Raw genomic sequence first — 16,364 nt, forward strand, 5'->3', positions numbered from 1 at the left:
CACCAGAGCTGGAGAAAAGCAGAGGCAACATGAGACAATACAGGAATCAAGTCCCCACAACTGTCCTGACAACAAATTTGGGAACGCTGAGAATGCAGAGGGGCAAATCCTAAATTAAACCTTGCAGCAGACAGCAAACAGACCGAGAAGCTCCTGCAGTGTGCTCTCCCCTTACACAGTCTCCCTCAGACCCAGCTTTGCATGGAGCACGCACCTTGTGCAAATGATCTCATCGGAGGACTGCACTCCGGGTAACTCTGTCAGCTGGTTGTCAGCCAGGCTGAGCTTCCGCAGGTTTATCAGCCCCCACGGGATCACGGATGGGAGGGACACCAGGCAGTTGGCAGAGAGATCAAGCTCAGTTATCTGGCAGGAGATATCGATCAGCCAGTCTAGATCCACCCAGGGCAGTTTGAGGTTTGACCAGTTCACACACAAAGCCTGCATGTGTCAAAGAAACAAGAGAAAACCACATCAGTGAAATCCCATTGCTCTCAGACAGTGCTGCACCACTGGGAATCTGGCAGAGCAGAGCACAGGCCATGAACATTTTGCACACTTTCCCATTTTGTTCACTTTCCAATCTGCTTCTAGGAATTAAACTGACTGAGAGATGAAATCATGCCTGGATATCAGCAGCCCCTGCTGTATCTGCTCCGTGATTTCACTCCAAAGACCACGAGCAAGCTCAAGCAGGGGACCTGGACTTCCTCATCAGCCAAATTATTCAGGGTCCAGCTTGGACAGAAGCAAGTGTGAACACACAGTGGTCATCAATGCAAGGAAACAACCCAAGGCTTCATTTTCAAGATCACCTCATTGCACTCCCAATTCTTGTCCTGAAATGCACATTTTAAAAATTATATTCCCAAAACGTTTTCATAAACTTGTTGGTTTTGACATAACTCATCCCAAAACCAGCCTCAATGCAAAGATTGTTGATTCTCCACCAGGAGGCAGCAAGAACCCGACAGCAAATTTAGTTTGCTTTGCGATGCCCAGTATTTAGCTCTTTGGACTTTTAACTCCAAATTTAGAATTAAAAGGAATGTATTTGGGGAAAGGAGAGGAAGAAAAGGGAAACAAGACCTCTCTCAAATGCTTATTTGAGACTCAGAACTCATGTACTCAGGTCATGTAGATCAGACAGTTCAAATGTTTAGGAGAATGGAACAAAGGGAGTACAAACAGATGCACTTTTTGGATACTGACAACAGTTCTACTTAGTGTAGACACTGTGCTTTTCAAACCTTCGCTTGTGATGCCTCAGGACAGCCCTGCAAATATGAATGGAAATATTATGCCCATTGTGCTATTGGGGAAACCAAGGCAGAGAGCTCCAGCTGTTTGTTTAAAGCTGCATCCACTGCCATGCCACAAGGCACCCCTGTAAAACACAGCATGCCAGCAGCAAAGAATAAATCAAATTAAGCAGAATCTCCACTGCTACTGCAAAGTGCACAGCACCCAATGGGAGCTGCACTGCAAAGCCTTCACTCTCACACCAAACATATCCTGCTTTACTGCTAGATTTCCCAAGTTGGCATATTTCACAGCTTCCTGCTTAGGAACTCTTGTTTTAAATTCAGCAGGCAATTTTTTGAACTTTTCTCTCACCTGTAACACATACCACAAATCCCTTGGCTTAGGAAAAAAGTAGTAGTCCTTGAGTAGACCAACCAATGCAGTAATAATACAACCTTACAGCCTTCTTTCAGGGGCTGCGAGCAGGACCTTGTGTCTGTGCTGCTCCTCTTTGCAGACTGATAACCCATCTCTATTTTGCACTTAGATCACTGTGTATCATTTCCCTCAAAAATGCAGAGGCATGGCCTCAGGGTATTTAATGTGATAAAGAGATACCTGCAGAATGCAGATAATGACTTCTCAAACCACAGACAAGATTGTGAAATCCAGCACCTGCTATCAGTGCTGTGGGTTGGTGTCCTGTATCCAAGGCAGCTTTTTGAATCCCAGCAATCAGTGCCCTCCTTCCCATCCAGAGACAAGGACTGACAGTGTCTCTGCAAACTGGAGGACCTGCCAAATCCTTCTATCTAACTTAGACATAGTGGACCAAATTCAACTGGTACCAGTAACCTGATATCAGTGGTTATGGTTGGCTCGGTGCTGTGCAGTGAAAATGTTAATTAAGTGAAAGAAATCCTGACAGCAGTGCCACAAAGAGAGGGTATTTATTCCCCAACTCATACTTAACCATCTGCACTGTTTTCCCAGAAAAGCTGTTCCTCTGATGCCAAAGGTCTGTGATGCCAAACTCGCAGAGCTCACCCCAACCCTTCTCCGTTTGGGGCTGGTGGTGAACTCTGTGCTAAACCAGGGACTGAGTTCAGAGGATGTTAGCTCAGAACTGACTGCAGGCAGCTCCCTGCCCTTCAGAAGCCAAGGAAAACCTCTGTCGACTCCCCTCTCCTGCCAAAGGACGCATTTCTCAATACAAGCCCTGAAGACTAAATTGAAATCTTCTACTGCAGCAATGTCAGGGGATGCACTGAGGCAAAGGACTGGAAATTGTGCAGGAGCAAGAAACCCTGCTGCTCTTGGGCAAAGGATCAACTATAAATATGAAAAATATTTACTTCAATCTGAGGCTGTCTGGTAAGGTGATTAAGAAGGGCTGTTGTGCATTTCTCCTAAATGACGTGACAAGCTCCACCAGAACCTCGCTCCTGCTGCAGATGGGATAATCTGAGGACAGGGATCTGCTCCCTGCATCAACAGCCCTGCTCTGAATGTTGTGTGGGACTGCTGCAGAGCTCTGCTGATGGTGATGTAAGTGAGATTAGCAGGATAAAGAAATGAGAGGAGGATCCCACACACACACATACATTTGTATGCTTGAATATAGAATTATTGGTAAAATATTTCCTAGGGAAAATAGAGCAGACAAAGCTCTTCTCAGACCTGTGATGGAAAAATTAAATTTATCTCACACTGTACACGCTGGAAAGTTACATTTATCTCCCTGCTGACTACATCTATTGAAGTTTGGAATCTGTGCCCAGCCACTTCACTGCAAAGGCTCTCTTTGGCACTTGTTACCTGTTCCTGTAAAAACAGACCACTTCCTCTCTTTAGCAAAACTGTGGTTTGCTGTGGGTATAAATTTATGCCAGGAAAAAACAAGAAAAGGAGAAACAGATATTAGAGAAATGAGATGTAACTCCTCTTGCCTGAGAAAGGGCAGCTCTGCTCTGTGCAAGGGCTGTCTGGAAGGTGTGGCAGCCAAAACCAGCTCTCAGGCACATTCTAGGCATAGCTCTGCATTCACTCCTGTGAAATCGATTGGAGCTCAGCTGTGCTCAAGTGTTTCCACTCAGAGATAGCACAGAAAGGACAAAGCCTTTTGAAGTTCTGGGCACAGTTCAGTGCTTGGTTTGCCCTCCCTGTCCAAGGGGAGAACTTTCTGACATCCAGCTGGCTGCCACACACGTCCCAGTCTCCACACAATCCAGTTTTGCTTCCTCCCAGTGCAAAATCCATCTCAGGATGAACCCTCTGAGACAAGAAGAAAGCGCCGAGGCAGTTTGTCTGCAGCTGCCACAAAGTTGTGTTTTAAAAAGTTATCAGGGCGTGTGAGTGTCACTTCCCAAAGATCTGAGCCCTGCAGACAAACCAGGACAGATCCTCCCAAATCTGTCCCAGTCTGCCAAAATGAATTCAGAGAGAAAGCATTAAATAAGCAAACATATTAAAAATAAACAGCTACTAGGAGAATCGAGGTCAGGTTTCTGTGTTTTTTCCTCTGCTTTTTTTCTTTTTCTTTCTTTTCAAACCAGGCCCTTCTGGCAATTAGCTGATATCTGAAGAACTGCTCTCTTCTTCTTCACTCAGGGTGTGACAACAGCAAAGCTGAGTCATTTTTACAGCAGCTAAGAAAAATATTGCCAGCAAATTCACATGGAAAACAGACCTCTTCCCTGTGATTCAAACATTTATTCCAAGTTTATTCAAGCTGAATTATCCAGTTGGATTTTTTTCTTCTGAAAGACATTTTATCAACTCTTATCCACATCTAGAATTCAGATTCCTTTTGTTTGTCTGTCAACAAAATTAAGAGTAGCACAGGGCATGCTCTAAATCTACTGATTGAACCTAAAGAAGTCAAGCTCACTTACGTGGTCTAACACCCAGGGGATCAACAGGAACCCAGTGAGAGGATTCAGACAGGAAAATAGAGAATGGAGAAGTTTGTAAAGCTACTAAAACCTCTCTTCTTATTTTCACTTAACACCAAAGCAGAACCAACAGCCTGCAATGCTACAAGCTGAGCAGACAGATACTCAACTAGATTGAACAGGGACATCTTTTCACTCCAAAATTTTTGTGACCTGATAAAAACTGTAACCTTTGAAGGCTCAGGAATCTGATGCTCCTATTCAGTGTTGGTTAAACTACATATTGAGGGGAAAATTTTAAAAATTCCTGATAATAAATTGCTGGAGTAAAAATAATACAAAATACTATGTGTTTCCCTATAAAGTGGTAACAATAGCAGTGTGAGAAACCTTTTTACTGCTGAGGATCTGAAGCAGGAAAGATACTCAGCAGATCATTGCTTTGCTCATGCTCCTTGTTAACACAAAGCCACCCAAGCCCATTTTTACCTGGACTGTCTGCCACAGAAGGGTTCCCATGCACACTCAGGGACACCACAGAGCTCGTGGCATCATCCTGCAACCAGGGGGCACAACAGAAACCTAAAGGAAAGATAACCCTGGAGGCACAGAGGAAATCTGTGCTAGAAGCAGCCCAGCTTCTTTGGAAGTCTGAGCCAAAAGCTTGGGTTTCCTCTCCCCGGCACAGCCTGGCTCACACAGCGGTGTTTAAATTTAATTTTAAATTAAACTGTTGCTGTGTCTTGCACAGTGATGCCATTCAAAGCCTTGATGTAATTCACCCTGTAATTCAGCATCAAAGCCACTGGCATGGTTTTCTAAAAGGGCAGCAAACCACAAGGTTTAGCTGAGAAGAATCAGCAGCCACACAGCATGCAAAGACAATTATCAGTTATTAACAGGATGCCCCTTTAAAACAACTTCTCTTCAGGCAGATAAATGGTTACTTACTGTTTTTGCTGGAGCACTACCTGGCAGTGGGGCTGTCTCAATGAAATACTTCCTCAGAAGGTGTTTGCTGGATTCAGGACTGTCCATGAGGATGTAGGAACAAAAGAAAGCTCCATTCCGCAGCAAAAACACGGCTACATCTTCATTCCCTTTGGAGAAAAGCAGATTGTTTGCTCCCTTCACCTCATGTAAATGAACCAGCAAGGAGCTGAACAGAAATCCTGGGAAATAACCACTTCTGAAAAAAACTGTGGGGGTGTTCAAAAAGGAAACTGAACTGTGTGAAGGCTGTTTCCTCCAGTTGCAGGACTCCACTTGGTCAAACTGAGACAGCAAAGACACTGTGTAAAAGTGCTGGCCCAGGCTCTTCCTTTTTTCTCTTTTTTCCCATCATATTAAACTATACACACAGCTGTGCTTTGAAGTGTAAATTATTCAGGCTAACTCAAGCATGTGTGCCAGAGTGTCCATAACAATAACGCTTTTACTTGCAAGGATTCTGGTTTTTAAGGGTCTTTTCCCAAGGAGTTTATAGAGGAAAGTTCAGCCTCTCAGTATTTACAGTAATCTAACTTCACAAGGCCCTGGCTAAGTGGAAAGATTCGGAGCCAATTTTATTTTAATTCACCCTGCTGGAAATCCAACTCCGGACAAGCCACGGATGCCGTCCTGTGTGTGAACAGCTCAGCCCATTCTTCAAAGACCTGGCAGAAAAGAGGCAAAGCGTGGAAGCAAATACCCACCTGCCTTTATAGCAGCGTAGAGGGGCAGGCGGATGAGGACGGGGAACTCGTTCCTCCTGACTGCACAGCTCTCGGGGTCGGCGCTGTAGGCACGGATCAGGAGCTTGACAATGTCCAAATGGCCCTGCTGGCAGGCGATGGCCAGCATCCAGTTCAGCAGCTGCTGGCAGGTATTAGGACCTACCAAAAAACACAAAAAATGGGGCTTAGCTGGTGCCACTAAGGAATGCCCGGGGTTTGGGACAGGGTGAAGCTCCTGAGGACAAAAGGAACAGGTTACACTGCAGAAGTGTGTCAGAGGAGGGTCCTAAGCTGGTCAGGCACTAAGTTTTCAGCTTTGCTTAACTGTTCTTCTTTACCCACCCAGCTAATGGGTGAAATTTTTTGTCTGTCCCCGACCCAAGCATTCATAAGGCAACAACAGTTCTGCTCAAACACTAGCACATAAATAAACGTCTGACCCCAAACAGGGATGATGAGGACTCTCTTTGCATCCAAACAGACATTAGATCCAAACACCTAAGATTGGCCACTTCTTCCATGTTCATGAGAGGGGATACAAAGAATGGGGAAAACCAGATGAGTTTTCATGTTATTGGATAAATAAAACAAAAATAAATGCTTCAGTCCATGAAAAAAAGAACTGTTTAGCTTGTTTTTGCTGCAACCTGAAGTCTCCCACAAAAACTTTCATTTCCCCTTCAAATATTTCATTTCAGGTCAACTCTTTACTATTAATTCATAATAAAGTCAGACAAATGTCATTTAAGGCTAAAAACTAAAACACCATGTTCTGATTTCTGCACGAATTTGCTGATACTTTGGTCATTCTCAAATTGGGGTTTTTTTCAGAAATAATGTTTTCCTGTAGAACTCCACTTTCCTCTAGGTGTGCCTAATTCTGGGCACATAACTAAATTCCCAGAATAGAATTATTTCTGCTAACAATAAGCAGGCCCCACATCTTCCCTGATTCCCTGTACTACCTCCATATACTTTACAAATTCACATCCTCTCTGAAACACTTACAGGAACATCCAGAAGCCCAAGTTTTACATGTCAAGGCTCTTTTGCAGCTTATCCATGTGGAAATTACATTGCTCTTTGCATTCTTAACAACTCCAATAAATCCCTCACCCTCCTGCTGCAAAAAATGGGCTCCACTTAAGCTGTAAGCCACAAGTGGTTCTCACTGTTCTAGGGAGAATCACTGCAGTGCAACAGCCAAATTGCAAATTTATGCAATTTATACCTAAGCCCTGTGATTGGTTTCTGTGTAACTTCCCAAGAAAACAGCTGGAAGGTCCTGCATAAGGATTTCTGAAAGCTGCTGTTTGCACAGAGCTCCTCCCCTGACCCCCCCGAAGCAAGAGTTGGAGGGAATTTGGTCACTTCTGAGCTGAGCAAAGTTTCCAGAAACTACTTAAGTCACTTTTCATTACTCAGTATATTATATTAATATAATTTCATTTTTGCTACTAGATTACTCATCTTCCTTTCTGGCTGAAGGAAATGCTACACTTAATTGCATCCCCCAAACTGGAACATTTATTTTGCCTACCAGTGCTCTGACAGGACACCAAATAAGCAGGTTTCCCAACAGGTTATTCCCGTTCTCAGTGAGGCCACTGGCAACTATTTAGTCCCAGTGAGGAGACAGAGCTATACTCAGGTTAAATATTGCAGAAGCCAGCTTAGCTCTTGTGTTACTGCAGTGTCTGAGGTCAAGGATTTGCCCCAGATGTTCTGCAGGACCTCAGGACCCAAATGCATGGAAAGTCCCAGGGAGAAGCAGCTGCCAAGCTCACAGAACACTGAGAGAGCAACAGGGACCCAAACACAGCTCCTGGTCCTGAGTCAGAGTTGGGCTCTGCCCCCCGCCCCCACTGCTGCCTTAGGAATCGTGTCTGAGTCAAAAAACGTCTCTGCTCCAAAATAATTACTATAATAAAAATTAAGTAAAATATAATGATTCTATTAAAGAAGGAATTCCCCTTTTGAAAGTCAAAACAAAATGTCAAGCAGAGAACGAAGTGGGTGTCAGCTGTGAACCCAAAGTGTCCCTGCCCAGTCAGGCCACTCACTGCCAGCACCACTGAGATTGTTGGATCAGCACTGGGATGATGCTGCATCCTGAAAATCCCCTAATTTCCCTGCAGGGTCTGGGATGTTACCCAGCTGTGAGGCCTGACAGGAATGAACTGTCTCGATGGCATCCTTCCCCACTTCCAGTCTGCAAACATGGAATACTTTTATGAACGGGTTTCTCTTCCCCGGGGGGAAAAGTTTTCTTCAAGCACGGCAGAGATCTGATCCCTCCACACGCTTTCCCATGGCTAAACCCCTCCCCTTCCAAAGAATGCAAAAAAACCCCAAAAGCCTGCTTGGAGCTGTGGCACACAGCTCCTGAAAAACTTGAGGAGAGGCAGGGTGAGCCCAGGGCTTACCACGCAGGGAATCCAGCAGCTCCTTCACGATGTCCTTGTGCCCAAAATACGCCGCCACCACCGCTGCGTTGTCGTCGTTGGGCTCTGTTGGTAACACCACCAACGCCTCCTTCAGCAGGTACCTCACCGCCTGCAGATCTCCATATGCTGCTGCAATGCCCAAAAGCTGACACTGGTGAAGGAAACACAGCAGAAGAAACCCTCTGTTCAGGGCAGCAGGCAGAGAAAGAGCGCTCCCAGAGCTGTGTGGGTTTCTTTGTGCCCACGCCAAGGCATGTCCACTGTTGCCGTGGTTAACTGGGAGTGCCACAAACACTGGTGGCCATTGTAATCATTGTTGATAAATGTATCATATTAATTTGTTGGGGTTTGTGTGATAGTTTTTTGTATGGTTTTTCACATAAGTGCCTGAGGCACAGAACTGTGAGTATAAACCCATTTTTCATGGACCAACAGAAAAAGCATTTGCACAGCTCAGCTGCAAAATGCAGTATTACCTGTTTAGGAGATGGCCGAAATGACTGGACTTGACATGCAGGGACCCTCCCAAAACACTCACTTCAACTCTGTGCAAAGAGCAGGCTCAAAAGGAGGGCTCTGAAGGCAGAGCAGTGCAGAAGCTGGCACAGAGTTTGTGATAAAATTCCACACATAGGCAGTAAAATCTTCCCAGGGGGCCATTAACCATCTTTGCACTGATGGGGGAATGCATTTTTGGCTAAGTCTATAAAGTGCTTCCCTTTTACAGGGAAAAATGCATTTCCCTGTTTTGGTGACCACAGCAGCAGCACCCCTGCTCACACAGCCTGCTGTTCCGACAGACACTGCTCCCTGTGATCTGTCCCACGTTCCTGATCTGTGTTCTCAAGGGCAGACCCTGTCCCTGAGCATGTTTCTGCAGCATTCCCACACAACCAAACGGATTTTCTCCACGAGAAAATGACAGAAGACAGCAGCACCTTGAAATTTTGGCATCTTCGCCAATAAAATCTGAGAGAGAGCAGTAACCCAAGCCAACCTTTTCCACCTGCAGTGCAGTCTCCTCACAGGACAACCTAATCAACTCTTGGGCCTTGCTGGTGTCCCCAGCCTTGTAGGCATCCTGGATGCTTTCTGTCACAGGGGTCTGGGTGACAGAGACGTCGCCACTCGTGGACTGTTTGCCACCCATGTCCACAGTTCCTGCAGGAAAAACAGGAAAGAGAAGTCAGGGAGAGGTACCTGCTCGTACTCATGCACAGCTGAATGACAGGGAATCCTGGGAACAGAAAGAGTTGGTGATTATCAGTGGAATATTTACTGCTCACAATTTAAAAAAGCCTGATAGAAGAAAGTGATAAAATGTGAAAGTACTTCCCAACAAGGACATGAAACTGAGAGGGATGGTGAGTTCCCCCACGGCTCCCAGAGGTGGTTTCCAAAGGAAGGTGTGGAAGCTCACACACATGGACACATGAACCCTTCATCTGCCTGACACATCCTCCTGCTGCTGAGGAACCAGGGAAAAGGAGCAATGACATGGGACTGGCACCTGCAGGAATTCGGACAAAGCCAGGAATCTGAAAGGCAAATCTGGTATCAGTGGCCTTGCTTTAGTCACACTTCACTCCTGACAACAGCCTGATAAAATCCCACTGTCCTCCAGCATTTTCAACCAGGATTTTAGGCACCTCTAGGAGTGTGAAATAAAAGAAATTGGAAATATTTATTCGGGGGGAAAAAAAAAAAAAAAAAAAAAAAAAAAAAAAAAAAAAAAAAAAAAAAAAAAAAAAGGAGATTTTGCAAGATGCCCAGTGTCACCTTAATCAATTCTGGAGAATCTCCTAGACCAGACTTTCTTTTCCTAAATGGTGTTGGGAGCCAGAAGAGCTTTTAAGTGTCAGAGATTAAAAGATGAAGCCATTAGAGAAGATGCTCTGGTGGGTGGGTAATGAGGCAGGCAGGAAGTCTCACACCCAACCATTCCCCAGCTACCAGCACAGGGAAAGCTGCACTAAAGTCACTGAAATACAAGATGTTTTCAGGTCCACTCCTGAACAGCAAGGCAGAGGAAAAAAGCATTTTCCTCTTGAAAATAAAATTATTTTTCCTGTTAAAACATTATGAATTATTATTGCTCACTTGCAACTGGTTAAATAAGGCACTTAAGCCCACAGTTCTTCACATGTATTAACAAGGATTTATTTTTTTTAAATAGTCACATATGTCACACAGGGCCTAGTTTAATGCAGCCTGGAAAGAGAAGTAAATTTGGAGCAATCCATAACTGTCAATAAATATCTTTGAATAATGCAGTCTGAATCACCAGTAGGTTCTGACTAACACTTCTCATCAATTATTTAAACGAAGCTCAAATCACTCAGACATTGGAGATGGCTCCAGAGGTTTGTGCCATTGAAAGTGTGCCCTCACCAATAACCTTTCCCAGATGATGCAGAACGTGTGAAGGACAAGGAGCAGAAATCAAGGCCCATGAAAGTGGGATTAAATTACAGCACAATAAACAATATCTCAGAGTTCATGGTAATGAGCGTAGTGCTTCCATAATTCTGTAATTTTAGGGAGTACACGAGAAAAGAAATTCTTCCAGCATTCGGTTCACTCTTTTAAAGCAGACCACACACCTTTGAGGGATCACTAATAATATCACATGTGGTTTAATTTAATTTTCATAGATACCAAGATTGGAAAAAATATTCTTATCAAGTATGTTTAAAGGATGATGGAAGGGAGAGCTTTAAAGCAAAGTAGTTGTCCAGTCAAAACAACTCCGAACTGGACTAAGAAAATTTAAAAAGTACAGATCCGAGCAAACAATGCAGTTACTGGAACAAGCAGCCTCCCCATTTGGCACCCTGTGATGAAATCCTGAACATAGAGAGAAGCTGTGGAATTCCCCTTGGAGGAAAAAATGCCTCACACTGGAGATACAAAACAGCTGGAAAGCTCCTCAGCTTCCTGCTCAAGGAGCCCAGCAAACCAGGGCTGACAGAGCAGAGCAACTTCCATTAGCTCCCTACAAATTGCAGAAAGGAGGGACAAATTTTACTCAGTTCTAGCCTCAATCCTGATTTTGGGGACTATCACTCAAGGTCCACATCTGCAGCCATTCCAGATGTAAAAGCCTTTCTGCCAAGGAATTGAGCAGGACCATCTCTCTTTGATTTTAGATCATGGCCTGGGTCACAGATTCATCAGACCCTGGTGTCACATCCCCCTCGAGCAGAGAGGCTTCCAGCCAGCCTCTCCCACACAGATCTCTCCTTAAAGGAGCATTTTCCACCTCTCCTGCTGGAGCTGTCCCACTCAAACCAGCACAAGAAGGGTCACAGGGTTGTAACTGAGGGAAGGAGGAACTCTGCCTGCTTGACCCTAATCCCAAAACCACTTCTGTGTTTTGCCAAATGACTACTTCACAAAACAACTCAGCCAATGTGTTGGGCTTCCCCTTACATTTTTGGCTCCCCCACAATTTCTGAAATCCTCTGTAGTGCAGTGGCTCGGTCACAACCCCTGGTGCCACCAGCACTGCAGGAACACAGGCTGGCCCTGAATTAGGTATAGAATCCTGGGAGCTCCAGGAATTGGAAGGTCACAGCTGGCTCCCTGGAGTTTATTCCCAGAAAAGGCTTCAGTATATTCACTTCAGTCCTTAAACTCAATTACAGTCTTGTTTTAGGCAAATTTTTACTGATCTAATCAAAGCTGCTCAGTTTTGAACATCCAAATGTCAATCAAGTGGAATTCAATAAAGGTTTCACTGACTGTAAGAAATCTGGGCAATTCTACTGTTTGAAACCAATATTTTCATATTAAATATTCTTGGCAGCAAGACAATGCTGCCCATCTCTCAAATTTCTTACACCAAAACTTCTTTCTATTGTGGAGAGTAAAGTGACCTCCTGCCTGAGAGAAGAAGCTGCCAAAGTTCTCCAGCAAAAAAAAAAATCCTTGTGATTGTCAACTGAAAGCCTGAAAAGAGCAAAACTGGTGAGATACAGATAAAAAGGTTTGCCCTCAACCAACAGCTGTACTCCCATGGTGCTGTCAGATTTTAGTAGAGCTTTCAGAGGTTGAATGAGAGAAGGTTGGCTCTCCATTCCCAAACTCCCAAAAAACACAAACACCATCCGAGGCAAAGCTAAGCATCTCACCAACAAAATCACCCAGTTCACAGAAGACTTCCTGCTTCCTGGTGACTTAGTAAAGGATATATTGGCTTCTGAAATACAAGGGCAAACTAAGAACCAGCATGTTTTATAAGCCTAATTTATACTCACCAGTGGGGGGAAAATAAATGAGGAAAACTACATTTTACTGACTAAAGACTGTCTTATTCCTACAGGATGTATGACTGACCTATCATCAGCAGTGGCATTCATGTAGGCTGGGAATAAAGTTTTGCCAATACATGCAGCAGCCATTTTTAGCAGAAATCTGGGCTGAAATCCAAAGAAATTCTGCTCTGCTTTTAACCTTACATGTCTCCTGCTCCTTGCCTGAGCTCTTCATGGTTTTCCCCACTCAGGAATCAGAGTCACCTCACTCACACCCAGCCTTGAGCAATGTGATAGGAGAGCAATACTGGAGCTCACTAACACTGAACCTCTGTTTCTGGACTTGATTGTGCAACACGTTGAGCATTTGAGCTCAGATGTACCAAAGTGCTTTTAGTTCTTAGATTTTATGGATTTAGGAACGAGACCCTGCACTTTGGCACAACAAGGGCTCTGTTAATGCACAATGCACATTTCTGTGTGCAAACCAGCACAGCAAGGGATGATATCCCAGCAGGACCTCTTGGATATTCCTGTGCTGTCCCAGAAACTCCAGAAACTTTACACACCCAGTGCTGTCATTTTTAATTTCTGCTTTATTGTACACAGATCTAGGCAGGTCCTGTGCTGGCACAGGCTCCTCTGAGAGCACTGCCCCAAAGCAGCACCAAAAAGAAGATAAACTAAGCCTATTTCAGCTGAGGAGGGTTCTTTTCTCTAACACCTTTGGACATCTATGAAAATAAATCCATGGAGTTTACTCCCTAATACACAGCCTCTGCATCTCTGCATCATATTAGTTTAACCTCTCCACAGATCCACAGCTTCTTTTCTTGTCTTGCTTTCTATTAAAAAAAGCTGTAACCAAACCCAGGGTTGTTTGTGAGGGGAAAAGGGGAGACATCTGCTGACACTAAAAATACATCCATCATCTATTCCTCACACCTCTTAACAGCTTGTACAAAAACAACTAACTTTGCAATTATTTCTCTCTTGATTTCAATGATTTATACTTTGGAAATACCTTTTAAGTTTGGCTTTTCTGTAACAACCCTTTATAAAAGCTAAGGGCAAGACTATTTTAAAAAAAATCCCAATGAAACCAGAGGTTATCAATAAAAAAGCAGAGTTATTTTATTGCCATTTGAAGGGCACAAGGTATCACTTTTAACGTGCAACAGACTGCTGACCCAGCTCAGAGAAACAAAATAGATAGAAGCCTTTTTACTAATAAAGAGTACCACGAGAATTTTCGGGCCATGTGTAGTTAAACCTTGTCACAGGCCTTATTACTACAGCAGGTGAAAAAAACCCTCTAAAAATTCTAAATTGACAGTATGCCATTAGTACAAGGGGAGGGTTTGCAGGTCAGTGCTGTGAATCAGCAAACAGCTGCATAACAAAGCAGCACAATGCACAGATGATTATTGTCTTTATAGCCCAAATCACTGCATCTCTGACATATGTGTCAGAGTTTGTAAATGCTACATTTACATTTACAATACAAGAGTTTGTAAATGCTACATCAGGCCCCTTGATAACCAGCAGTTCTTTGGCAACTAGGTAGGATGTTTTTATTTAGCAGAAAAAGATACAAATGAGATGCTTTACCCAGCATAAATCAGGAAGCTAACCTCCTCCAAAAAGCAGAATTAAAATAACAATACAACCTGAAAACAGCTACTGACCTTGTCATAATGTGTGCAGGTATTTCCAGAGACGGGAGCAAACCAAGCTGATGCTCTAGCACAGCATCCCACCCAGCGATGCCCAGTTCAGCTGGTAATTCCTGGACTGATAACCACCCACCTCTGCTCCAGCACCAGCAGCTCCTGCAGTGGCCACTGGATGGAACGGCTGGCTGGCTGCTCCTTTGTCTGAATTAACTACCACGGTTTAGCCCTGACAGATATTTTCATCCCCATGTCCCACTACAGCGAAATCCAAGCCTCTGGTGCAGAGGATGTGGGGATGGGGGTGGGCAGGGAGCCTCTCTGGCTGAGCTCAGACATTAATTCCTCAACAGCACCAGATGGCTACAGCTAACCTTCACCAGCTTAATCTTTTGCCATTTTGACTTCTGAGCGCTGCCACAGCACAGATAAAAAATAGGACAGGGAGATGTGCTGAATATTTAAAGTCGGCACCTCCAAACACTCTAAAACTCACTGGTGTCACTGAACATTTTTCAATACTACTCCACAAAAGATCTGCCCAGCTGGTTTGCAAAATTAATGAAAATCTATGTTATTTCTGAGTCTCTGCAACAGACTCATGCATCTCGTGCCGCTTTGGAAAACTTCAGGCTAACAAACTGAGCAGCAGCAAACGAGAGGCCTCCAGTGATTTCAAAGGATGGTGGATCTGCCCTACATTGCATTTTCCATTTAGATGGGTAAGAATAATTTTTCAGTCCTCTGGAAATTTTTGAGATACTGAAAAATCCCATCCCAAACCAGGAAGAAAACCCAAACCCCTGGATTTTTCAATAAAAAATAACGAAATTAATTTTTCAGTCAGCCCAAGCGGGTAAAAACGCTTTATGAAGCAAACGTATCTTTTGTGTTCCTTCTGTAATTCGGTGACACTTCAAGGTTTCTTTTTTTAAAAAAAAAGTTAAAAGATTTTGCTCATTTATTTCATTCATTTATTCTTAGAAGATAAAGCCACAGACCAAGATCTCCTGTGCTCCCCACCTGCCCACATTGCCAGAAACTGCCTCAAAACCATCCTGCAGCAGTAAGCCAGTGATCTGCCTCACCTTTTCCCAGATTTAGGTGAAATACATGGGGCTCATCCAATTCTGCTTTAAAATGTTCCTGTCAGCATTCAAAAATGGCCAAAACTACCAATAAATCTCCCTGTGAGAAGACACTGAGAACAAGATGGTTTATCTGGGAAGTTCCAAATCCCCAATGGAGAGTCTGTACCAGAACTGGGTCATGGCCCCTCTGACCCTAATTAATATTTTCCACAACAAGTGGGATGTGCCAGCTTCTCAGGACAGTGGGAGCTCTCCACACACTTTTTCTGCCTATTTCCTGTAGTTCCATTTCCCCCAAACATCCATTATTTCAGCTAATTAAAGGAGTGGCTCTGCACTAAGCTCTGCCTGCCAAAGGCACTGGAAAAGATGATGAACACAAAAGCCACCCACATCTACAACAGAGCTCACAATCAATGCTCACTGCCCCAAAAGGAGACTTAAAACCCCCAAAGAAACCAGATATGAAACACAGAGAAATGCTTCAAAGGCAAAAATCCATGCTGAAGGGATCTTTTTCACTATTACTGCCGATTCTGGAAATATTTTGAAATTGTTTACATGCCAACACCACACATACATCGTGCTGATCTGCACTGAACATTTTCCAGCAAGCACCCAGGGCACGCTGACAATTTTAGGTACAGTTGTGTAGAGTGAACAATTATCACCAAAATCATTGGAAATTTTCTATTTATAACACCTTTAACCTGCAAGGAAAAAAAGCATTTGCTAATGCAAGCCTGAAAGGAAAATATTAAGTCCCGGGTGGAAAAATGCTCTGGATTTCTGCCTTTTCACTGGGCTCCAGAATGGAATTATGAGAAACAGACGCCTCCAAAGGCTTTAGCTCCACACTTACACAATCATTTCTTCATCATCCAGGATAATGAGGGAAGAGGGAACAGAAAAGCCTCAAATCCTGGTAACACTGGGACTCAGCAGTATCAGTGGGCAGTGCCAGCACTGCCAGATCTGAACAGGCTCCTGCATTTGTGTGTGCACTTCCCAAATTCCTAGGACTCTGGGAATTGTTTGTATTG

General features: G+C 44.0%; 1 protein-coding gene across 2 annotated transcripts in view; it reads right to left on the reverse strand.

Annotated features, from left to right (window-relative positions):
- Positions 1-16,364, reverse strand: part of LRRK1 (leucine rich repeat kinase 1) — a 73,881-nt gene that overhangs the window by 44,356 nt on the left and 13,161 nt on the right. For both annotated transcript variants that reach the window (XM_063412404.1, XM_063412403.1), the window contains exons 3-7: positions 9,299-9,462; positions 8,281-8,452; positions 5,834-6,013; positions 5,091-5,239; positions 215-441 (exon numbers count right to left, since the gene is read on the reverse strand). In XM_063412404.1, the coding sequence (XP_063268474.1) occupies positions 215-441; positions 5,091-5,239; positions 5,834-6,013; positions 8,281-8,452; positions 9,299-9,462 (892 nt within the window). The remainder of the gene's footprint in view (positions 1-214; positions 442-5,090; positions 5,240-5,833; positions 6,014-8,280; positions 8,453-9,298; positions 9,463-16,364) is intronic.

Source organism: Prinia subflava, chromosome 15 (assembly GCF_021018805.1).
Source record: "Prinia subflava isolate CZ2003 ecotype Zambia chromosome 15, Cam_Psub_1.2, whole genome shotgun sequence".
NCBI classification, from domain to species: Eukaryota; Metazoa; Chordata; class Aves; order Passeriformes; family Cisticolidae; genus Prinia; species Prinia subflava.